Below are 26,772 nucleotides of genomic sequence, written 5' to 3'. Positions count from 1 at the left end.
AGACTGGTTCTACCGACGTGCTTCGCACACAGGTGGCTAGTGGGTGTCTGTTTCTCCAGCTTTAGTTGAATCGGATTCAATGAACAGGGTTCTTTCTGAAGATCAAAAAGCAATCACTATACCGCGTTGTGGTTTTTTATGCGTAGGTAAGAACGGTTCTTGCTCAGCCCGTAGCAGCCACGTAAAACTTGCAACAACAAAGTAGAAGACGTCTAACTTGTTTTTACAGGGCATGTTGTGATGTGATATGGTCAAGACATGATGCTAAATTTTATTGTATGAGATGATAATGTTTTGTTACACGGTTATCGGCAACTGGTAGGAGCCATATGTTTGTCGCTTTATTGTATGAAGTGCAATCGCCATGTAATTGCTTTACTTTATAACTAAGCGGTAGCGATAGTCGCGGAGGCAATAGTTGGCGTGATGACAACGATGCTTCAATGTAGATCAAGGTGTCAAGCCGGTGACGATGGTGATCATGACGGTGCTTTGGAGATGGAGATCACAGGCTGTAACGCCCCAGATATACTTTCCATATTTGTATCCAACTCTTGCCGTTTCCGGCATTAAGTTATATTTATTTCTCGGGTTCGGGTCTTTGTCTCCGTGTGTTGTTTTTCTTTTTCGTGCATCTCTTATCATGTCATCACGTGCATTGCATTTGCATACATGTTCATCTCATGCATTCGAGCATTTTCCCCGTTGTCCGTTTTGCATTCCGGCGCTTCGTTCTCCTCCGGTGGCCTTTTCTAGCGTTCTTTCGTGTGTGGGGATTAAACATTTCCGGATTGGACCGAGACTTGCCATGCGGCCTTGGTTTACTACCGGTAGACCGCCTGTCAAGTTTCGTATCATTTGGACTTCGTTTGATACTCCAGCGGTTAACCGAGGGACCGAAAAGGCCTCGTGTGTGTGTTGCAGCCCAACACCCCCCCCCCCAAATTTGTCCCAAAACCCACCAAACTCTGCTCCATGTCCTAGAGCATTCGATCACGATCGCGTGGGCGAAAACCGCACCTCATTTGGACTCTCCTAGCTCCACTTATGCCTATATATACACCCCCCCATTCCTAATCTCAGATTCCTCCCTGTCCTCCTCGAAAAAAAAAACAGATCAACCCCGCCACCGACGGACGTGTCCGGATCCGACCGGACAATGTCCGCCCGCCGCCGCCAGCCACCCAGCGCCCGCCACCTGTCCCCAGGGCGGGACCGCATCGCCGCCGGCCCGCCTGGCCCGTGCCCGGCCCCCGCGCGCCGCCTCCCGGGCCCAGGCGCCCCGCGCCTCCCCGCCTCCAGCGCCGCCGCCCCTTCCGGCTCCGACGGCTAGAGCAGCCGCCGCCGCCGCGCCGCAACTCCGCCGCCGGCGCACGCCTCCCCGTCCGAGCCGGCCGCCGCCGCCTCGCCGTCCCCGGCGCCGCGCCGCGCCGCCCGCCTCCACGCCGGCGCCGCCCCCGGCAACCTCCTCCCCGACCGGCGGTTCGCGTCTCCGGCGAGCTCCGACTCCGGCGAGCTATAGTACCCCGACCGCCTCGGTTCCCGTGCCTCGATCTGGATCTCAGATCTGGAATTTTGAAACCCTAGGGGTTGACTTTCCCCTCCCCCGTCTAATTATTTTATGCAACTTTGACTGCTTATATCTCCGCAACCGTAGCTCCGTTTTGGGCGTATGATATATCAAAATCTTCGTCTCGACATGTACATCATTTCATTCCATTGCATCATTTGCATTTGAGGTCATCTTGTTGCCCAAAATGCTGTTAGAACGAGGCTTCGTGAGTTAAATTGCAGATCCGGTAGTTCATCATGCACTTTTGTCATTTTTGCCATGTTTAAGTCGTGCATGATATGCCTGTGCCCCTTTGGGATGAATTGTTAAGCATTTTGTCTTCTTTCCAGAGGTGCCACCCATGCATTTTTAGGATGTGTGTGTTGTATTGTGGAAGCTTGCGAAGGGAGGTACCTGAGATTGCTGATTCCAGGGACTTAGTGATTTTCACTAAGTCTGGGATATTTTAGTTCATGATGCTATATGTCCAGCTTGTTTCCTAGTGATCCGTGCCTCTTTTGAGGAAGATCAGTAAGGGAGTTTTGATATTTATGTTATGCTCTATCCATCCATGTCTTTGTTTGCATATATGGAGTGCTCTAGGTTGACTCAATCGAGCTCAACTTTTGCTTCGTTGTTAACCTGGGCAGATCGTCAACTTGTTTGCAATTTTGCCGATGCTACCGTTAGTGATCCATACATGCTATGCCTTTGTTCTTGCCATGTGTAGCTAGCATATTGTGCCTTCTTGCTGGTTATATGCTTTTCTTGCCATGACTTGCACCGTAGTGAGTGCATCGAGCTCGTTTACATGCCTTCGTGGGTTATATTTCAGCATGTCTCAGTTTTCACTAAGTCTGAAAACTGATTGTGTTCGAGCTATGTTCGTGAGCTCGGTAGAGTATTTTGTGAACCCTTTTGGCCCCAGGTCACTTTGGGTGTTTTGTTAAGCTTGTTGAGTAGCTCCATGCCATGTTCTTACTTGTCATGTTCAGGTCATCTATCATGTTGTTTTGCTGCTCCGAAGAGGGCTTCGTGATCTGAAATTTCAGGCTAGTGTTAATTTCACTAAGTCTGGAATCTGTTTTGCATATTCATTTTTTCCATGCTTGTTTGAACCTCTTAATGGATGAATTTGCCTATGGCTCAGTGCTAGTGTTTTGTTAACCATCTTGTGTACATCACTGCCATGTATTTTGTTTTCATGTTTGGTGGCTGTAGCATGTTCATTTCGTTGCATTTAGGAGCCTACTTGCTGTATATCGCAGATCGGTTCGTTTCGTAAAACGCTCGCCATTTCCAAACCGTAACTCCGATTCCAATGATCTTTATATCGTTTTCAAGCGATTTCAGCCCCTCTATCCAGTGGCACCCTTGGAATTCCAAGTTGAGGCCAGGTTCATGCATTTCCTGTCATATCTTGCATTTTGCATCCCGCATCGCATCCCGCATAGCATATCATCATTTCATCATATTGCTTGGTCTTGCACGTGGTTGATTGTATCCTTGTTGCTTGTTTATCTTGTTGGGTAGAGCCGGGAGACGAGTTCGCTACCAAGGAGCCCGTTGAGTTTGCTTGTGAGGATCCAGTCAACTCTGACAACTGTGCAGGCAAGATGATCATACCCTCGAAATCACTACTATCTTTGCTATGCTAGTTTGCTCGCTCTTTTGCTTTGCCACTGCTACGATGCCTACCACTTGCTTGTCAGCCTCCCAATTGCATGATTGAACCTCTAACCTACCATTGTCCTAGCAAACCGTTGATTGGCTATGTTACCGCTTTGCTCAGCCCTTCTTATAGCGTTGTTAGTTGCAGGTGAAGATTGGAGCCTTTCCTTGTTGGAACATTTATTTACTTGTTGGGATATCACTATATTACTATGTTATCTTAATGCATCTATATACTTGGTAAAGGGTGGAAGGCTCGGCCTCTCGCCTAGTGTTTTGTTCCACTCTTGCCGCCCTAGTTTCCGTCATATCGGTGTTATGTTCCCGGATGTTGCGTTCCTTACGCGGTTGGGTTATAATGGGAACCCCTTGATATTTCGCCTCGATTAAAGCTTTTCCAGCAATGCCCAACCTTGGTTTTACCATTTGCCACCTACCCTTTTCTTTCCTTTGGGTTCTGCAGACCCAAGGGTCATCTTATTTTTAGCCCCCCCACGGGCCAGTGCTCCCTCTGAGTGTTGGTCCGACCGAGTAGACTGCGGGGCCACCTCGGGGCAACTTGAGGGTTGGTTTTACTCGTAGGATGTCTCATCTGAGTGTGCCCTGAGAAAGAGATATGTGCAGCTCCTATCGGGATTTGTCGGCACATTCGGGCGGTGTTGCTGGTCTTGTTTTAACCTGTCGAATTGTCTTGTTGTACCGGGTTACCGAGTCTGATCGGTGTGACTCGGGTGGAGGTCTATTCCTTCGTTGACCGTGAGAGCTTGTCATGGGCTAAGTTGGGACCCCCTGCAGGGATTGAACTTTCGAAAGCCGTGCCCGCGGTTATGGGCAGATGGGAATTTGTTAATGTCCGGTTGTAGATAACTGAACCTTAATTAATTTAAAATGAACCAACTGTGTGTGTTACCGTGATGGCCTCTTCTCGGCGGAGTCCGGGAAGTGGACACGGAGTTGGAGTTATGCTTGCGCAGGTTGTTCCTCTAGTTTCTCGCTCGCGCCTTGCCTCCTCTTCTCGCTCTCTTTTGCGGATAAGTTAGCCACCACATATGCTAGTCGCTTGCTGCAGCTCCACATACTTGCCTTATCCTTCCTATAAGCTTAAATAGTTTTGATCGCGAGGGTGCGAGATTGCTGAGTCCCTGTGGCTCACAGATACTATAATTCCAGATGCAGGTCCAGGTGATTCCGCTCCAGGTGACGAGTACGAGCTCAAGTGGGAGTTCGACGAGGACTCTCAGCGTTATTATGTTTCCTTTCCCGATGATCAGTAGTGGTGCCTAGTTGGGGTTCGATTCAGGGCCTTGTCGCATGTCGGGTTCTTTTCCATTTACAGATACTAATTCCAGATGCAGGTCCAGGTGATTCCGCTCCAGGTGACGAGTACGAGCTCAAGTGGGAGTTCGACGAGGACTCTCAGCGTTATTATGTTTCCTTTCCCGATGATCAGTAGTGGTGCCTAGTTGGGGTTCGATTCAGGGCCTTGTCGCAGTTGGGTTTTCTTCTATTTTGGCGCCGTAGTCGGGCCATGAGTGTTTGTAAGATGGATGTTATTTATGTACTCTGATGTGACGTGGCGAGTGTAAGCCAACTATGTATCTCCCCCTTTCATTATATATTACATGGGATGTTGTAATGATTGCCTGACTTGCGACATTGCTTTCAATGCGGTTATGTCTCTAAGTCGTGCCTCGACACGTGGGAGCTATAGCCGCATCGAGGCGTTACACACACAGGCACAAGATGATGATGGCCATATCATACCACTTATATTGATTGCATGTGATGTTTATCTTTTATGCATCTTATTTTGCTTAGATCGACAGTAGCATTATAAGATGATCTCTCACTAAATTTCAAGGTATAAGTGTTCTCCCTGAGTATGCACCGTTGCGAAAGTTTGTCGTGCTGAGACACCACGTGATGATCGGGTGTGATAAGCTCTACGTTCACATACAACGGGTGCAAGCCAATTTTGCACACGCGGAATACTCGGGTTAAACTTGACAAGCCTAGCATATGCAGATATGGCCTCGGAACACTGAAACCTAAAGGTCGAGCGTGAATCATATAGTAGATATGATCAACATAGTGATGTTCACCATTGAAAACTACTCCATCTCACGTGATGATCGGACATGGTTTAGTTGATATGGATCACGTGTTCACTTAGATGATTAGAGGGATGTATGTCTAAGTGGGAGTTCTTAAGTAATATGATTAATTGAACTTTAATTTATCATGAACTTAGTACCTGATAGTATTTTGCATGTCTATGTTGTTGTAGATAGATGGACCGTGATGTTGTTCCGTTGAATTTTAATGCGTTCCTAGATAAAGCAAAGTTGAAAGATGATGGTAGCAATTACATGGACTGGGTCCGTAACTTGAGGATTATCCTCATTGCTGCATAGAAGAATTACGTCCTGGAAGCACCGCTAGGTGCCAAACCCACTGCAGGAGCAACGCCAGATGTTATGAACGTCTGGCAGAGCAAAGCTGATGACTACTCGATAGTTCAGCGTGCCATGCTTTACGGCTTAGCACCGGGACTTCAACGATGTTTTGAATGTCATGGAGCATATGAGATGTTCTAGGAGTTGAAGTTAATATTTCAAGAAAATGCCCAGATTGAGAGATATGAAGTCTCCAATAAGTTCTACAGCTGCAAGATGGAGGAGAATAGTTCTGTAAGTGAACATATACTCAGAATGTTTGGGTACCACAACCACTTGACTCAACTGGGAGTTAATCTTCCTGATGATAGTGTCATTGACAGAGTTCTTCAATCACTGCCACCAAGCTACAAGAGCTTTGTGATGAACTATAATAAGCAAGGGATGGATAAGACGATTCTCGAGCTCTTCGCAATGCTAAAAGCTGCGGAGGTAGAAATCAAGAAGGAGCATCAAGTGTTGATGGTCAACAAGACCACCAGTTTCAAGAAAAAGAGTAATGGGAAGAAGGGGAACTTAAAGAAGAACTACAAGCAAGTTGCTGCTCAAGTAAAGAAGCCCAAGTCTGGACCTAAACCTGAGACTGAGTGCTTCTACTGCAAAGGGACTGGTCACTGGAAGCGGAACTGCCCCAAGTATTTGGTGGATAAGAAGGATGGCAAGGTGAACAAAGGTATATGTGATATACATGTTATTGATGTGTACCTTACTAATGCTCACAGTAGCACCTGGGTATTTGATATTGGTTCTGTTGCTAATATTTGCAACTCGAAATAGGGTCTACGGATTAAGCGAAGATTGGCTAAGGACGAGGTGACGATGCGCGTGGGAAATGGTTCCAAAGTCGATGTGATCGCGGTCGGCACACTACCTCTACATCTACCTTCGGGATTAGTTTTAGACCTAAATAATTGTTATTTGGTGCCAGCGTTGAGCATGAACATTATATCTGGATCTTGTTTAATGCGAGACGGATATTCATTTAATCTGAGAATAATGGTTGTTCTATTTATATGAGTAATATTTTTTATGGTCATGCACCCTTGAAGAGTGGTCTGTTTTTGATGAATCTCGATAGTAGTGATACACATATTCATAATATTGAAGCTAGAAGATGCAGAGTTGATAATGATAGTGCAACTTCTTTGTGGCACTGCCGTTTAGGTCATATTGGTGTAAAGCGCATGAAGAAATTCCATTCTGATGGACTTTTGGAATCACTTGATTATGAATCACTTGGTACTTGCGAACCATGCCTCATGGGCAAGATGACTAAAACGTCGTTCTCCGAAACTATGGAGCGAGCAACAGATTTGTTGGAAATCATACATACTGATGTATGTGGTCCGATGAATATTGAGGCTCGCGGCGGGTATCGTTATGTTCTCACCTTCACAGATGATTTTAGCAGATATGGGTATATCTACTTGATGAGACATAAGTCTGAAACATTTGAAAAGTTCAAAGAATTTCAGAGTGAAGTGGAAAATCATCGTAACAAGAAAATAAAGTTTCTATGATCTGATCATGGAGGAGAATATTTGAGTTACGAGTTTGGTCTTCATTTGAAACAATGCGGAATAGTTTCGCAACTCACGCCACCCGGAACACCACAGCGTAATGGTGTGTCTGAACGTCATAATCGTACTTTACTAGATATGGTGCGATCTATGATGTCTCTTACTAATTTACCGCTATCGTTTTGGGGTTATGCTTTAAAGATGGCTGCATTCACATTAAATAGGGCACCATCTAAATCCGTTGAGATGACGCCTTATGAACTGTGGTTTGGCAAGAAACCAAAGTTGTCGTTTCTTAAAGTTTGGGGCTGTGATGCTTATGTGAAAAAGCCTCAACCTGTTAAGCTCGAACCCAAATCGGAGAAACGTGTCTTCATAGGATACCCAAAGGAGACTGTTGGGTACACCTTCTATCACAGATTCGAAGGCAAGACATTCGTTGCTAAGAATGGATCCTGTTTAGAGAAGGAGTTTCTCTCGAAAAAAGTGAGTGGGAGGAAAGTAGAACTTGATGAGGTAATTGTACCTGCTCCCTTATTGGAAAGTAGTTCATCACAGAAATCTGTTCCTGTAACTCCTACACCAATTAGTGAGGAAGCTCATGTAACTTCAGATCAAGTTACTACCGAACCACGTAGGTCAACCAGAGTAAGATCCGCACCAGAGTGGTATGGTAATCCTGTTCTGGAAGTCATGTTACTTGACCATGACGAACCTACGAACTATGAGGAAGCGATGATGAGCCTAGATTCCGCAAAATGGCTTGAGTCCATGAAATCTGAGATGGGATCCATGTATGAGAACAAAGTGTGGACTTTAGTTGACTTGCCCGATGATCCGCAAGCCATCGAGAATAAATGGATCTTCAAGAAGAACACTGACGATGACAGTAATGTTACTGTCTACAAAGCTCGACTTGTTGCAAAAGGTTTTCGACAAGTTCAAGGAGTTGACTACGATGAGACTTTCTCACCCGTAGCAATGCTTAAGTCCTCTGAATTATGTTAGCAATTGCCGCATTTTATGATTATGAAATTTGGCAAATGGATGTAAAGACTGCATTCCTGAATGGATTTCTGGAAGAAGAGTTGTATATGATGCAACCTGAAGGTTTTATCGGTCCAAAGGGTGCTAACAAAGTGTGCAAGCTCCAGCGATCCATCTATGGACTGGTGCAAGCATCTCGAAGTTGGAATAAATGTTTTGATAGTGTGATCAAAGCATATGGTTTTATACACACTTTTGGAGAATCCTGTATTTACAAGAAAGTGAGTGGGAGCTCTGTAGCATTTCTAATATTATAATTGGATGACATATTGTTGATTGGAAATGATATAGAATTTCTGGATAGCATAAAGGGATACTTGAATAAGAGTTTTTCAATGAAAGACCTCGGTGAAGCTGCTTATATATTGGGCATCAAGATCTATAGAGATAAATCAAGACGTTTAATTGGACTTTCACAAAGCACATACCTTGATAAAGTTTTGAAGAAGTTCAAAATGGATCAAGCAAAGAAAGGGTTCTTGCCTATGTTACAAGGTGTGAAGTTGAGTCAGACTCAATGCCCGACCACTGCAGAAGATAGAGAGAAAATGAAAGATGTTCCCTATGCTTCATCCATAGGCTCTATCATGTATGCAATGTTGTGTACTAGACCTGATGTGTGCCTTGCTATTAGCTTAGTAGGGAGGTACCGAAGTAATCCAGGAGTGGATCACTGGACAGCGGTCAAGAACATCCTGAAATACCTGAAAAGGACTAAGGATATGTTTCTCATTTATGGAGGTGACAAAGAGCTCGTCGTAAATGGTTACATCGATGCAAGCTTTGACACTGATCCGGATGACTCTAAGTCACAAACCGGATACGTGTTTTTATTGAACGATGGAGCTGTCAGTTGGTGTAGTTCTAAGCAAAGCGTCGTGGCGGGATCTACGTGTGAAGCGGAGTACATAGCTGCTTCGGAAGCAGCAAATGAAGGAGTTCATATCCGATCTAGGTGTCATACCTAGTGCATCGGGTCCAATGAAAATCTTTTGTGACAATACTGGTGCAATTGCCTTGGCAAAGGAATCCAGATTTCACAAAAGAACCAAGCACATCAAGAGACGCTTCAATTCCATCTGCGATCAAGTCAAGGAGGGAGACATAGAGATTTGCAAGATACATACGAATCTGAATGTTGCAGACCCGTTGACTAAGCCTCTCTCACGAGCAAAACATGATCAGCACCAAGACTGCATGGGTGTTAGAATCATTACTGTGTAATCTAGATTATTGACTCTAGTGCAAGTGGGAGACTGAAGGAAATATGCCCTAGAGGCAATAATAAAGTTGTTATTTATATTTCCTTATATCATGATAAATGTTTATTATTCATGCTAGAATTGTATTAACCGGAAACTTAGTACATGTGTGAATATATAGAGAAACAGAGTGTCACTAGTTTGCCTCTACTTGACTAGCTCGTTGAATCAATGATGGTTATGTTTCCTAACCATAGACATGAGTTGTCATTTGATTAACGGGATCACATCATTAGAGAATGATGTGATTGACTTGACCCATCCGTTAGCTTAGCACGATGATCGTTTAGTTTGTTGATATTGCTTTCTTCATGACTTATACATGTTCCGATGACTATGAGATTATGCAACTCCCGAGTATCGGAGGAACACTTTGTGTGCTACCAAACGTCACAACGTAACTGGGTGATTATAAAGGTGCTCTACAGGTGTCTCCGATGGTGCTTGTTGAGTTGGCATAGATCGAGATTAGGATTTGTCACTCCGATTGTCGGAGAGGTATCTCTGGGCCCTCTCGGTAATGCACATCAATATAAGCCTTGCAAGCATTGTGATTAATGAGTTAGTTGCGGGATGATGTATTACGGAACGAGTAAAGAGACCTGCCGGTAACGGGATTGAACTAGGTATTGATATACCGACGATCGAATCTCGGGCAAGTAACATACCGATGACAAAGGGAACAACGTATGTTGTTAGTCGGTTTGACCGATAAAGATCTTCATAGAATATGTAGGAGCCAATATGAGCATCCAGGTTCTGATATTGGTTATTGACCAGAGACGAGTCTCGGTCATGTCTACATAGTTCTTGAACCCATAGGGTCCGCACGCTTAAAGTTCGGTGATGATCGGTATTATGAGTTTATATGTTTTGATGTACCAAAGATAGTTCGGAGTCCCGGATGTGATCACGGACATGACGAGGAGTCTCGAAATGGTCAAGATGTAAAGATTGATATATTGGACGGCTATATTCGAACACCGAAAGTGTTCCGGATGATTTCGGAGAAAACCGGAGTACCGGAGGGGTTACCGGAACCCCCCGGGGAAGTATTGGGCCTTAGTGGGCCTGAGGGGAGAGAGAGGGCAGCAGCCCAGGAGGTGGCGCGCCTCCTCCCATGGGGAGTCCGAATTGGACTAGGGGAAGGGGGTGCGGCCCCTCTTTCCCTCTCCCTCTCCCTCTCTTTCCTTCCCCCTTCCCTCTTCCTAGTTGGACTAGGAAAGGATGAATCCTCTTCCTAGTAGGAAGAGGATTCCTCCTCTCCTTGGGGCGCACCAAGGCTGGCCGGCCTCCCCCCTTGCTCCTTTATATACGGGGGCGGGGGGGCACCCAAATACACACAAGTTGATTGTTCCAAACCATGTGCGGTGCCCCCCTCAACCATAATCCACCTCAATCATATCGTAGCGGTGCTTAGGTGAAGCCCTGCGTCGGTAGCAACATCATCACCGTCACCACGCCGTCGTGCTGACGGAACTCTCCTGTGAAGCTCTGCTGGATCGGAGTTCGTGGGACGTCATCGAGCTAAACGTGTGCTGAACTCGGAGGTGCCGTGCGTTCGGTACTTGGAACGGTCGAAACGTGAAGACGTACGACTACATCAACCGCATTCTCATAACACTTCCGCTTACGGTCTACGAGGGTACGTGGACGATACTCTCCCCTCTCGTTGTTATGCATCACCATGATCTTGTGTGTGCATAGGAATTTTTTTTTGAAATTACTACGTTTCTCAACACCATGAACTATGGAATTCACTATTCTGGGTACCCAATGGTACATGAGGGGTATACTGATTTGAATTAGATATCTGATGCTGATGAGATCAAAGCCACAAGTGGATATGTCTTCACACTTGGTGGTCGTGTTGTTTCCTGAAGTCTTGCAAGAAGACAATCTTAATGAGATCGACTATGGAAGTAGAACTCACAACATTAGACACATCATGCGTCGAAGCAGAATGGCTTCGAGAGCTTTTGATGGATTTGCCAGTGGTTGAATAAACCAGTCACGACTGTCGTTATGAATTGTGGCAATCAAATAGTGATTGCCAATGCTAAGAGTCCAAAGGACAACATGAAATCCACAAAGCACATCAGAAGAAGATTAAAATATGTCAGAAAATCAAGAAACTCCGGAGTGGTAGCGTTGGATTACATCCAAACGGCTAAGAATCTGGTTGACCCTTCTACAAAAGGGCTATCACGGATTGTGATAAAAAATGCATCAAGGAAGATGGGTATGAGACCCACATAAGTTGCTATAAGGGTAACACAACCTATGTGATCGGAGATCCTATGAATTAGGATCTAGGAAAACAATCCAGCGATCAACTGAGGAGAGTATCCTTAATTAACCCACTCTGTTGAGATGCAATAATACTCTCATAATCTGTAAGTCAGGCTGACTTTTGTCTTAATGTGTTCCAAATCTTATGTAAGCAAGATGCTACCCTATAGAGCATTCTTTGGAGGAACATACATATGTGAGCCTAACTGTTGGTCACAATCTATGCGATTGGGTAATCTCTAAGAAGCTCATGAGAAGGTAAGGAGTATGACTAATAAGCTCTACCCGTGGGGTTTAGCCTTCGGCAGCCACGTATCAGCTGACAATAGGTGAAACTTCTACACGCCAAACTAACAATTCAAGACTAGTCCATTGTTCAGTTGTGAAGAAGTCTAATTCTATTGCTCTAGCTGGAAGTTCAACTTAACAGTCTCCACTGAAAATTCTAGTATATCAAACATTGTCTGGAACAGTTGACAAACTTATGTGCCTCGTGATCTGGTGGGGGATTGTTGGATTATAGATGGGCTTAGGCCCATATAATACCATAATCCCTGGTTAATCACTAAGGCACATTTAGGTGCATCACAAGTGGTGGGAAGTTTAGTACCATAATGCTAGTGGAGTGAGAGTGAAACCCCTTTATAAGGGATGCTTTACCACAATGCCATTGGGAGCCTGGGAAGAGGAGATGTACACGCGCGCTCCTCATCCTCCTTTGCCGCCCGCCTCGTCACGACGAGCGCGCGTCGCGGGTTGCGGGTATGAGCCGAACCGAAGCTTATCTTTGCCGCTCAGGAATGGTTTGACCGTGGGCTGTTCGAGGGCTCGGTAGGCATGGGCCAGTGCCGTGAACCCTAACTCAGTTTACTCACTCCCTCTTGCACAACCCTAGCCGTCATTTACTCTTGCTCTATCTATGCTGCTTCCAGCATCCGCCCCGACGACCACGTACACGGTTGGTCGGGAGAGAAGGTGCCTCCAGAACCCTATCATTCGAGATCCTTCCCGGGAGAACAACATTAAGGTTTTGAGGGAGCGTCTCGACACGACTGCTCCGGTTGTGTCTCCGTCTCCGCCCGCCTTTACTTTCACTACTTCCCCTGCATTGACTCCATGGCTAACGACGAAGCCGCCAAAAAGGCCTCGGCCGATGCCGAGTTGGCCTGGCCAACCGGAGGGTATGACTTGTTCATTCCTTCTTTGCTTGTTCATGTGCTGTCCGTATATATGTTGTTCATAGATGTTTCTATTCTAGTACGTGCTCATATGCTTAAGTATCGGTATGAGATGCATACTTTATTTGTCATGCTTATCATTTACTCGTGGATTAGATTTGTCAAAAATGTGCTAATATTTCCAACATGTTGTACTGTTGTGATTGAAGACGATTAGATGAGAAGTTTTTTTCGCAAAAAAGAAATAATACATGGCGCACCGAATGTGAAGGAACCTGTCAGCTCCGCATAACACAGGCTACTTTCACCGCGACAGATGCAGGTGGACGTGCCCGCAAGGACTTTTTTAATTAGCACGCGATTAAAGCAACAGCGATCATTTCATCTTCTGCAACGTGCGCACAGAAGTTCCCTGGACACACAAAACCTGCTAACATTTACAATTAAAAGGCAAGACAACTTTCCCTCAAAAAAAAGGCAAGAGAACTTATTATCAGTGCTTTAGCAAGACGAAAACCATAGTCCCAACAGAAACAGAAGAGATATTTACAGAAGTGTCAAAAACAGAAGAGACATATTTACATCCGCACAACTAAGGAAGAGCTACTACAAACGAAAGGCGGAAGAGTTTATCTCCTCTCTCAGGTAATTGCCTAAGCGAGGAGTTTACAAAACTTGCACCAGGGGTGGAAAAGACGCCATGAATTACAACTGTGGGGTGTGAATTACAACTGTGGGGTGTGCTAATTGTACAGACTGTACAAGGCTTACGCCGTATATGATCTAATCTTTCCTACAAAATGTACACCTCTATAATCTCCATGAAGAACAATGAAAATGATGCTGGTTCTCAAGGGTATGATTCCTAGCTGTGCAGAATTCACTTGTCCTATACAAGTTTGCTCGTCATTCGGTGAGATTGCACAGGGGTGCTTGTTTGACCACTTCATGCAGGGAGAGACACGACGGAGTGTCAATGAAGTCTACAGTTGAGAAGGCCCCAGGTACTTGTACATAGATTCTTTCTTGCGTCTAGGATCAAGGCTGTTAATGTGGAAACAAATTCAGTGAACAAAAAGATGATATGCGTATGTTATTAACAATTTAAATGTGGTGACAGCATGGTTGAAATATATCAATCCTTCACAATTCATTGACCTCGGCTTCACTACTGTACTATCTCACAATACCCAGTTACCCTTTTATTAATTATACTGAATACAGCAAGACAATTACTTTGCAAGACCCTGCACAGACATAAAGCTAGAAGTTCCTTAGATAAATAAGCATTTCTCAAGATCCGAGTATCTTGTGATCTCCTCGTTATTATATAATCAAACTGTTCTTATTAAAACATAATTTGTCCAGAGGAATAATTAATATTGCAAAAGGTGAAATCAGAAGATAACTCATGTCACACTGGTCCTGTCTTGTTTTATTCATTGGTCTCTTAACTGTCATCTTTGTTACTTTCTGGACCGAACTAATGAACAGAAGATGCATGCATAAATGCAAGTTGGCTTCTAGAGTAACAGTTCTCGATATACTGCAGGGTTTATTTTGACAATAAATTGGTGTATATTTACAAATAATACAAATATTGAAGTGCCAAATAAGACACAAAATACAGATCCTTATGTGCTGTTTCAAATCTTAACTGGGTAATGATCAACATGCGATTAGAACTGGGTAACTGACCTATAACTTATAGTGATAATAGCAAAGGAATCAAGAGTGAGTTGATCCGAGACCAAACAAAATAGTCTGATGCGATGACATGTCACTAACCCTATATATGCACACAGCTTTAGCCGATATTTGAGAATGAGTGAAAACTCACCTGTTCCTTATACCAAGAAGTGCATAATGTACAGCACGGGCAGTTGCTGATACTGGAGCTACTACAGCAGCTGGAGCTCCACAAATTGCAGTAGTCAGTGCTGATCTGGCACCAGCCCCGCGATTATACACGTTAATAGGATTCCCAATCAAAGCAGAGGCAGTCCTTCCAAGTCCATCAGTAAAGCTTTCATAAGCCTGAACAAAGTTCCAGGTTAATATTAAAACACTTGGCACTACCTGTGTACTTTAGGATTCAGGCTAGTACAGTTCAGAGACTCAGGTGAAGCAATTTCAAGGTCTATTTTTAACTTATCTAGAGACTTTCATAGTGATGCAAAATTAAACTCCAAATCACAGAAAACTAGCAAAGCCCTGAATCCAACTTCATGAAGAAATTTTCATGCTATTCCAGAACAAGAGATATTTTTATCATGCAATTCAAAGGAATTTAATACCTGCTTTATTCCTTGTGTTGCATTTTCGGGTTGGTTTGCCCTTACGTTATCTTTGTTTCTTTTAGCTTCACACGCGGCTAAAGGTGGTGGAAGAGCTGTAAGGGCATGTTCTGCCTTCAGCAGCATATCATGAGCTCCCGCTGCCAAATGGACACCAAGCCCTACAGCTTCAATGGAAACACTTCTGATAAAGGCAACAGCACCTGCCAGACAGAATGCCAGAATCATCATTGATACATATAATCAAGTGTTTAAAACACACCACATATGAACTTCAACATATATTTAAGCAATGTATCTATGTAGCTTACCTCTTTGCATTCCCTTGACCAACTTCCGGTCTTTCTTGTAACTTTCGATGGGTAAAGATATCAATTTCTTAGTGCCTGAAACAACGGCACTGACTGATTTTAAAGGAGGAAGCCCTTTTAACAATTTATGGACCTACACAAACATAACACATTGTCAGTTCTACAAATGACATGTGTTTAGACGAGTGATAGAGAAAAAAAAGTTCTTTTGTTAACATATATTTTCTCCTTATTTTGCACACCTGTGTATAGTATACCTACATATGGAGCTGCACATATTGCAAACTCTATTTCTCTCATAATATTTTCCCATGTTAAGTTTGTATATGTTTGCATACGTAACAGAGAGCACGTCTAAATGTACAGATGAGCATGGGGAGATCATAACCTGATTTTTAGATATGTCCTCCAACCACTCTGCACCAACTGTTTCACAAATACTATTCCACCCATACACCCCCATTGCAGAAACATGTTTAAGCTTCAAATCGACTCCCTGCAGAAGAAACTTCATTAGGATTGCCTATCAACAGATTGATTGCTTCTAGAGTATTTTTTCAACAACAGTTTACCTTCAACGGAAGGATGTTGAGAAGTTCTGCATAATTTCCTTTGCCTAGTGCAACAGGATCAAACTGACGAGGGATATAGTTGATGTGCAGAACAATAGGCTTGACATCAAATTTCTGGCATCAGAGAAAGAAAAAAATCAGATCGCAGTGGTTCCTACTAAACATAAAGAACCCTGCTGCCTACCAGTAAAAATATGTTCTGCTGCACGTGCAGATTATTTATTTATTTTTTGCAAGATTACACGTGCAGAATTTTTAGTCATGTTTAGTTAGTGCAAAAAAGTTCTCACGTAAACCATATCAAGTCTGGTGAATGACAAACACAAATCAAGAGGATCTTTTTTTAGTCTCCAAAGTACCTGAAAGAACGGAAGTAATGCCTCATCCAGAACTGTATTGCTTCCATAGATTGTGCTCTCTATATGAACAATATCATTTTTGCAAGGCAAATGAGAGCTGTTGTTACAAGAGTCATTCTGAAAGAAACACATGAGGAACTTAAGCTGCCCTTGATCAAGATGCAATTGAAGAGGCAAAATCTCAAGGCACAATCTGGAAAGGTTAGGTGCAAGAGAAGATGGTCAGTCATCATACTGGGTGCACATGTAAGGTGTCGGAAGGAAGCGATGGGTAACAGCCAGCACTTCAATGATACTTGGGAATTATAACTCAGCATTTAAATACGGCACATACACAAAATTAGTGTTAACGCCTAAGGCCAACAGCAACAGTCTTGTCACCAACAACCATATAGGCATGAATTTCAAATTCAGATATGTCATCACAAATGTGTTTTGCGTCAAAAACTCAATATTGTTAAAGCAACCTAAAGCCTGCCATCGCTAACTTTGGACCTTATGGTGTAATTGAGATGTCCACATTACATACAAAATATTAGTTCATAAATTTCCATAACTACACGCATGAAGCAACCTCAATACTGGATTGTACAAAAAAAAGACACCAGATTAGATCCATTTACTAAATAAAGTGTGTCTCTACTATTTAGCTATGAGACTCGCCATCTTCCATTTTTAGCCAATTCTATTAGGACTTGTTCTAGTAATGATCCGCAGCCAGTACATAAGTTCTTTATAGGTCAGCAGATGTGGATGATATAGATGAGGTATCCTTACAGTACTGTGTATTCTTTAACCATTTGGATCTATTAAGTACAGAGCAAACTTTCAAAGTCTTCATGGTTAACATAAGCAAGAGAATTAATTCAGTGCATACGTAATGTAACACAATCCTGCATTTACCTGTAATCTTCCAAAGGAGTCTGTAGCTCGGGCTTTACAGACTCCAGTTCTAACGTGAATGCACTAGAACAAGATTCTCTTGGGTAATCTGAGTCGTAGCAGCCAAGAACCTTTTAGAAGGACCAGAAGAGTTAAAACCATTAGCCCAGTGATAAAAGCAGATGCTTTACGTAATTTTAGCCACAAAAAGACATACCATTTTCCATGGAGCATCCACCCTTTGATCACAAAGATTTATGTCCCGTGCAGAGATAGATAACTTAGAAACAGAAACACCCCCATCTGGATACATATCAAACTGTACACCAAGCCCCGAGATAAGAAATTCTAAGGAAGAGCTCATATTCCTTCCACTTGAGGATGAGAAGTTATTTACATCTTTCTGAGCTAATGACCAGTCATCTCCAGCATACATTCGCCAATTGACATTTACATCATGAATTATAACCTTTCCTTTCAAATAACAAGATTCCTCATAATTCAAGCTGCAAACAGTAGGCTTCCCTTCTTGGCGGACCACATGCCCTCCTTGTGGGTTGTTCCTTTCCGGAACATGACTCTCAACTATTGTCAAGGGAATACTGTTATACCATCCACCATGTTCAAATTCCATGGTTTTATAAGCATCATCAACAGATATACATTGATGTCCTACATTACATAGAGTTGACGATGATGTCTGTAGAAGGTCAGGCATATAATAAGAGTCAATAATTTGTTCATGACAGGAGTCCTGTTTCAATGGTATTTCAGTAGTATTGACTTTTGGAGTAGCTAATGATGATCCAAACAAAATGTGTGAAACACTGGCGTCAGTTGCCCCAGGGGTGGGCGACTCAGACTCAACATCCATTCCATTGCTACTTGGTGAGTTGTGACAATTTCTGCTAGAAAAATTGTAGGCTTTGTAGTCCTGGTCTGTGTAAAAAGCATTCTCAATTATATCATCAAGTAGTCCATCTGATAAGCACTCTCCAGAATATGCCAAGTTGTCAATGCTGCTCTCTGACTTGTCTGATGCATCACTGGCCATATTATGGTTGTTTGCTTGCTGGACACTATTCCACCTAGATTGTAGATGAACTAAAGCATCACGCATGTCTGGAGCATATAGATTCTGGAGTTGGGAACACAAACAAATAAGACCATGTGTTGTATCACAACATGTACCAATATCAAATTGTGAATCTGATATTTCAAGCTTCCAAAAGGAAGTGTCAATTCTTAGAGCAGCTTCAATGAACGTGTCACGGGCAATCTTAGTGTAACCCATTTTACGAAGATAATCAACACCATAACCGCAAGTGGCATTTTTGGAACCAAATGATTCACAGATGAAAAGCCCGAGATCTCGCAGCTGGATATCAAAATCTGTAGCTGCAGAGTCTGGTGCAGATATACTGTGAAGTTTAAACGATGATGCAGCTAAAATGCATGAAAAAGACTTGCAATCAGGAACTTCAGCGCTGAAGGTGGAAGTTTTTACATGAGATTCATAGCTCACAGCAACATCAACCAACTCAAGAAAAAAAGATGACCGGTCACCAGGACATGAATTATCCCCTGTTCTGCTGTTATTGGACTGTTCAGTTCCGCGTGAACCTGCATTAAACAGCAGGCACATTGCATTGATCCAATCCATGCGTCCACCAGGTGCCACAATTGTCCCAGAACGAAAACTGGCAGAAGTATAGTCCTCTTGTAGATTTGGGTTCCTGATGTGGGTCACAGAACAGCCAGAAGTTCCAAAAGATAGTGCATTGTTTCCTTCACCATCACCTCGCATATTAGCAGAGTCCTTACAGACAACTACGAGAAAAACTTTGCTTTCGGCATAGGTTTTATCATTTGTATCAGTAACAGAACCCCAAAGCTCACCTTCACCATGATTCACCCAAAGAAAACTGGCATTATTGATTCCGCCTACATTAGAAAAAGAGCACAGGGAAATTTTTGAAATGGACAGCTTAAAACAATTCCAGGAACCTTCTAGTTCTGTCTGCAGCAAAGGACCAACTACCACAGTTTCATTTAATTCAGTACAAATATCCAAAAAGCTGCATTCAAAAGTGATAGCTGATTGGATGGCAACATCATTGATAGGCATAGATTTGTCCCTTCCACTTTCAGAGCTGCTCATTGCACCATCGGACAGCCCGCTGAGAATGCAATCTAGTAGCTGATTCAGTAATCCACAATCCTTCTTATTGAGATGAACTGAAACTGAAGAAAGTTTAATATGCAGAAAGCACTCAGTGCTCTGAAGGAGCTCCTGGCATATACTATAACTCGACTTCTCAAGATCCTGTGAGGTTGTATAAGAGGAAACACCAGCAAAATTGCCCCTTTCTCGCTGAGTAATCTTTTGGTCATGCAGGTTTGGCAAACTCCAAGCTTTACTAACCATCTCAGGGTCAGTTACAGGGTATTTTCTCCAGATCATCTTAATACTAGAGTCGCTACAGTTGGAACTAGTGACTGAGATAATCTTCAGAGCAAAAAAAGTTTGCCTACTCAAAGAACGGCTTCTGTCATCCAATTCATAGCTCATCGGTCTAAGCAAATAGATGTCGAAGTTCCCAGCAGCCAAATGGAGTGAGGTAGATGGTATGCCGGAATGAGCATCATTAGGCATTTCCTTTCGGAATGGAGACGAAGCTTCCCCTGGGTCCAGAGAGGATGTGCGGTCAATGACAAGGAATGTATCCAGGATGGATGGGCGGCTTAAATCCCATGGGGACTCAGTAGGAAAGCAAATGATGACTCTTGAACGTGAGAGAGCCATCTGAACCTTTAGACTCCCACTTGGTGAAATATTAGTTTTGGTGGTCAACTTACTGTTTCCTGTATCACCACGCATATGGAGTTTATGCTCTCCGTGCACCGCATCAGACTCAATTTTACTGATAAAATTCAGTAGCATGTGTACTGTATGGAAATGCACCCACCAAACTAATGAAGCCAAACAGATTGACAGTGAAGTTGAGCTTACTGAGTTGCCACCTCGATCTGTGCTACTAACATCATAATGGAATGTGGAATCACCAAATGTTTTAAGCAATTCAACCTTAGCTAGTTTACTTGAATTGTTCGAAGAGTATCCAGATGACTCCACCCAGTAATCTTGAGCAGCAAACGGGAATGAAGGGAGAGCAGCTTGAACTTCATGGCAATAATCACTATTTAAGAAAGGAGCACTAACGGGTGTGTGATCTGAATCATGCTTTTCAGTGCTGTAGTATTCATCGAGCCTCATGTGGCCAATCGATGCTTTCAACCTCAAGTTTTTCGGATATGTCTGCAGACATGAAGAAAAATATTTAGTATCAAGCTTCATGACACTTCAAATGATGTATTAACTGAGAACAATGCTGTTGATGGCAGACCATACCTCAAGGTCAAGATGAATGTTATGATACTTGTATTCAAGATGATGCATACTTAAACTGGAAGCACTAGCAGGAGATATCATCGATCGCTCAAAATGAGCAGGAGAAAGACAGCTTGAAAACATTTCCAAACTTCTCATATCTTTGACGAGACTCAGAGAAATACTGGAACTGCCAGTATCCATTTCATCACTGAACAAAAGAATAATGCCTATCTGAGCAATGGAAGCCCGCAAGGTTTTCTCAATCAGTGTTTCTGTTAGGAAAAAAAAAACTAAAATAAGTAATGCCATGATATACATATATAAAAGTTAAATGGACAAAAAGTAAAGCACTACAGCTACTTGGTTTAACACCAGAAATTGCAACATTAGCCACCGTGGAAAGAGAATTGAAGGAAGCTGTTTCTTATTCATGAATCACAAGTATGGATATCAGAAGGAGGTGATCTTAGAGTCGTCTAACAGGTCTGCTGTTGATCATAAGCCAGCATAAACTCGAGATCTGGGAGTAGTTGGGTTTTCGGCAAATTCCAATATTAAAGTTCGTTCAATTTGGTACTTGCTCAAATTTTGGTTTTCAGTTAGTAGGGCAGAGACGAAACTAACAAACCAGATGTCCCAGTTAATTAAAAAATACTGTTACGAAACAGCACCACCATATTACTGAGGGGTCAGCAATATGTCCCATCATCATACTATTCAGATGCTAGCAGGTATAATATTTCTTATTCTCACCAAAAACGCAAAGGCACAATTTTTTTTTCTTGGAAGTGTGGAACACAATTCAACTAAATATGGACAGTGTTCAATAAAATCAAGAGTAAAAGCAAATGGTAGCTGAAGGAGCAAAGTTAATACTAGTAGATAACTCAATCCGCAAGAAAATTATCACTAATTGATAACTAAGTAGAATAGAGAGCATAAATTGGTATCAATGTAAGTATTTCATGCTTCATGCGGGTAGAGTGGATAATATGTCTAACCAACAAAAAACTGAAAAGATGTACAACAAAGTACAAGCGGATACCTTTAGGGACTTGATCGGATCCAGAAGCTAAAGCGGATGCAAAAGTAATTGCGTTGAATACCGAACACGTCCAGTCCCATATGCCACTATTTCCTAAATTAGTATGAGAGCTCCTCAGTTCCTCAAAGCATTCAAAGAACTGACTGATGCTGTCAAAGATGGAGAACAACAACAAGTTAGTAATAGAATTAGGCCAGTGTAAATATATATTTTTCTCAAGTGACCTGCTTCCCTTAAGAAATGTAAAAGCAAACAAACTCAACAAGAGATAACTTCTTACAAGAACTTAAACAAAGACAAAAACATGGAAAACTTACAATAAATTCAAATAAGAAGATTGGTGCATTTGGCCATTCAATCCCAGGCTGCATACTAAAGATGCAGATAAACATTCTAACAATTCATGCCCCATGCTGCTCAGTAAGTTGGGATGTTCATAGGACAAGACATTTCAGAGACAGTTGAAGAACTATCGCAAGAGGGCAAGAGCAACAAGCACACAAGGCAATGGCCACTCAAAGAAAAACAGTGAAAGAAGAAACTGGCCATAAACCCCCAATGCATGCACAACACAGTGAGAAACTAGGGACCAATAATTCGTAAAACCATCTGATTGAACAGTTTTTTTCTAATGTTTGAGACAAAGGAAGCAGCCCTTCTAATTCTATTATCAGAAACCAGCATGCAGTTCAGTTACAAAGTTTATGAAGAATGATAGAAATAAAAGCAATGTGACATAGAAACATCATGTTTTTATCTGTTCTGCAATGATATAAGAGGTATGTCAAAAATATGCTAGAGAAATGTTTATAAGAGATTAATAATGTGACCTGACGCAAATAAGAAGGTGACAGATACATGGGTAAAACGACTGTCAAAAACCTTTGAAGAAACATTAAACAAAGAAACAAACCTTTCATCACAATCTGAATCAAATTCACCTTGGTCACTATGGACACCAAGACCCGGAATCCAGTCTTGAATTACATGTGCCTTGTTGAGGAAACCATCCTGAAAATTGTCTTGCCTGCTTCGAGAAAATGCTCTCTGTGACAAACCGTCCCCGCTAGCTATCGCAGAGGCTGAACCTGATTTCGACGAGCTTGATGTGGATGCACATAAGGAAGCTCTGGAGGCGTTCATAGACATATCTGCAGTACTATGTACACAATTAGGTTCATCTGCCGAGTTCCTACAAAGAGAATCATATACATCCATGAACCATTGGATACTGCTCATCTGTAACTGCAATTCTAATGAATCAACAGATATGTCTGCATCAATTTTTTGAAAGTTCAAGCATCCACTATTCCATGGGATGCTTAAGTTCAATGTTCCTGAGAATCCACCAATGGGACCTGTCAAGACCGCAGTAGTACTATGATTTGATGAAATGTCAGCTGTTCCTCTATCCAGATCGTTCTGAAGATTTGCATCAACATCATCCATCTTCAAAAACTCAATGACCGCCTCTTGGAATGTTACTAAGTTATTCAATTTGACCGGACTGTCTGTTGAAAGATTGGTTCCACACTGTATCTCTTTAGTTCGGAAAACTAGCGACCGATTAAATTGCAAGGCCCTTTTATCCAAAATGCTTTGAGGGTCAAATACTACATACGTATTTTTCAACTTGATATTAAATCTTGTAAGAAACTGCTTGATGGCGTTGGCTATTCTCTTCACACCATCGTCCACATCTCGAGATGCAGAAGTAGAGCAGGGATTACTATCAGGTTCATTCCTCTTGGTCTCAGCCGATCTCGCCTCTGTATCACTATTACCAGCAGAAACAGAGCACTCAGTATCTACAGGTGAGGCTTCACTAGCAACAGATGGTGCAAGTACAAACTCCAACCCTTCCACTACAATCTCAACCTTCCAACTCCTTAACTGTAAAGGTAATTTAACTAGCAGGGATTTTATAGATCCTTCTTTAACTGTGATAGGAGATCCTGATAGCTGAAATAGAAAATAAAGTTAGCCGCAAAATACGTAAGGAGAAGAGTGTAAACAGAAAATTAACAGTCTATATAAAATCTAACAGACTATAAGTTGGCAGCATAACTTAGAATTCAACAAGTACGAGTGATCAAATGTAGCATATAGGCAGTGGTGTTATGCTTGTGAACTACAGCAGGTGGAAAATGCAAGTTTGTCACTGAGGCAAGAGCACACGCATAAGATAGAGTATGTCCAGTAGTAAGTGCCACAACAAGTCAGGTTTGAAGGACAAAATTAAACACAACGGAATGCAGCTCGGTCAGAGCAAATGCGACATATTTCAAGTTAGTGTGACTCCCAAAACTAACACTCTTTTTAGTGTCTTGAATTTCTTGTAACTCCGGTGGAGGCATTTCTTTTGCCCTTCTTCTTTAATATATGATATGCACACTCGTGCATATTCGAGAAAAAAAAAAGACAATGGATGGAAGATTTTATTACCCCCGGCCTCTGCATCATAGTATATGCAAATATTGCAGCCTAATTATTACAACGTTTATTACTAAGTCACCAAACATGGTAGACTTGTAGCCGATTCTTCAGTTCTTCACCCTAGCGCTGAAATCCCCAGAGCTTGGCCCGACATTCCAAAAAAAGCAAAAGCGAGCCTAACCGATCGCACCAGCGCCCAATTGCAATCAGAAAAACATAAAACCGAATTCATCCACCAATCAAAGGAAGGGGCGTCTAATCGAACACGTGCGCGGCAAAGCCCTAACTAAACCCATACGATGCGCACCTTTGCGTTGATGAAGTCGGCGTTGAGCGCGAGATCGGAGAGTTGGAGCGTGCCGCGGGTGAGCTGGAGGTCCAACTGGTCAAGGTCGAGGTCGCCCAGGGTGAGGTCCCCGAGCCGCTTCAGCAGCCACCTGCACACCGGCTTCAGCAGCGTCCCCGCCGACAGCCCCCACATCGGCCTCGACCCTCGCCTCCCGGCTCTGCGGCGGCGGCGGACGAAGTAGCGGAGACTGCTAGCAGGTACTCGGCGTCGCGATGAGGTGGGACGGCAACGGGAACGGAAAGGCGGTGGTATAGAGAGATTTTAGAGCCGCGTTGGGTCGGGCTGGAGCACCCGGGCCGGGGTGTACTCGGGAGAGGAAGTTCGTTTCAGAAAGCACCCGGGGCGACGAAGGACTCTGCGCTGGACGGTGGAGAGGAAACCGTGGCCGTCATGGGTACAATGTACTGTGGATAGTTGGTTCAAATACGAACACAAACCAAAGAGTACAGGTACTAAAAAAGTACAGTATCTCTTAACGATTTTCCCTATACAAATCAAAAGTCAAATTTTTTAACAAGTAAATTGCAAAAAACTACCACAGCAGCCACATCAAATCAGAAAACCATCGTTTAGCCAACATTTTACAAAACATGCTAAATACTTGATTGAATGCGTTTTGACATGAAAAATGACAGATAGAGCCCCTGTAAGCGATGGTGTGGCAACTAATGTTCACATCATTAGAGAAGACCGTTGTGTTGATGTAGGGATCACATGTCATCGTTTATATATATCTTTTTTTCTCTCATGCATTTCATCAAACACCTTATGCGCACTAACAGAGGCCACCGGCATATGCCGTGCACCTGCACCATCCTCTACATGCACATGTGTGCTCTGAGCCGCCATGCGTGACTGAGCCATTGAAGTTGACCCCGTCGAGCCGCACGATCTCCAGCGGTCCTCTGCATGCATCCTTAGAGTCGTCCTGAAACCGCTGGAGTTGACCCCATCGAGCCGCATGATCTTCAGCGGTCCTCCACGCGAGCCCGTGCTCCGGTGACTGACCCCGTGTGTTGTCCTTGCCTTGCTCTACTGATGCCATGGCCGCGAGTTTTGCATGTCCTAACTACCTTGCACCGCCTCCACCTCGCATTGGATCGTTGCCTCGTCTTTCGCGAGTAGGGCATCGCGGCGGCCAGTGACTCGTCATGTGCATGGGAGGCGTTTGGAGGGAGCCAATGGCGTGCAACAACCATTCCACATGGATATTTCTTTATCTTTTTTTGCAAACCATGTGGCGTCCAAAGTTTGTCACGGACTCTCAGCTGGCCATCCCATGCCACATGGCCCTGCTGGATGGGCCACACTGTTAGTTTTCATGTCAAAACATGATCAGTCGTTGTTCTAGTGCTTTAGGCAAACAGATTGCTCAAAACAATGTTTTTTGCAAACTGATAGCAAAACTATGGTTTTTTATGCATTGTGCGCAATTCTAATGATTTTTGACAAATTACTTGATTTTCTAGCATGACAAACCAAATGTTTTTATTGAAAATTTAGTTGTCGCTGGATGACAATTTCTTTTAACAAACATGGCAAAATCACAATCATGTTCAACTTTCTATATGGATTTGACATGCTTACTAAAAAAACTGTCAACCTCACGAAAACTGAATTTTTCAAAAAACGTTCGATTTGCCATGGTTGAAAATTTGATGTCAATTTTTTAACATTATCATCTTTTAATTAGAAAGCACTCAATACAAAATAAACGTACATTGCACTTTATTTTAAAATGAATTTGATGTAAGCATAGATACAATTGTATCATAACACACACTCACGCAATGGTTATTGAAAACCGGAGTCGTAGAGGGGAATAGAAGTCACAGAAGACTCGAGTCATGTGATCAGGTCTATCCCTGTCTACGGGGCGTGATCTTTAACTAAACGAGAAATCTAACGACCAGTCGACTGATTGTTTGCAACAGGCACGAACAACTAGATCGCTCCCGATTCTTCTTTTTTCTTCTGCAAAACTGCCATCGTGGGCGAGAAAAAAATTGCTGCGCTTTGGAATCGAGCCACCACACAGCTACTCATATTTTTGTTAGGCGAACGATAGTCGTCATACTTGACCCTACAGAGCCACGTCAGCATAATTAAGACACCATTATTTTGCTTGTTCTTGTGCGTTGATTCACGA

General features: G+C 43.0%; 1 protein-coding gene across 1 annotated transcript; it reads right to left on the bottom strand.

Annotated features, from left to right (window-relative positions):
- Nucleotides 1-13,453: 13,453 nt before the first annotated feature.
- On the bottom strand, nucleotides 13,454-25,002 carry LOC125517544 (autophagy-related protein 2-like). The gene is made up of 13 exons (XM_048682745.1): nucleotides 24,582-25,002; nucleotides 22,752-23,800; nucleotides 21,839-21,987; nucleotides 20,812-21,065; nucleotides 17,617-20,718; nucleotides 17,421-17,530; nucleotides 16,518-16,710; nucleotides 16,159-16,272; nucleotides 15,975-16,082; nucleotides 15,587-15,719; nucleotides 15,276-15,478; nucleotides 14,819-15,015; nucleotides 13,454-14,022 (listed from the first exon to the last, which is right to left on the bottom strand). The coding sequence occupies exons 1-13, from the start codon at nucleotides 24,753-24,755 to the stop codon at nucleotides 13,962-13,964; spliced, it is 5,847 nt and encodes a 1,948-aa protein (XP_048538702.1). The 5' UTR covers nucleotides 24,756-25,002; the 3' UTR covers nucleotides 13,454-13,961.
- Between the last annotated feature and the right edge of the window lie 1,770 nt (nucleotides 25,003-26,772).

Source organism: Triticum urartu, chromosome 6 (assembly GCF_003073215.2).
Source record: "Triticum urartu cultivar G1812 chromosome 6, Tu2.1, whole genome shotgun sequence".
Lineage (NCBI taxonomy): Eukaryota > Viridiplantae > Streptophyta > Magnoliopsida > Poales > Poaceae > Triticum > Triticum urartu.
This window is presented reverse-complemented; position numbering and strand designations above follow the sequence as displayed.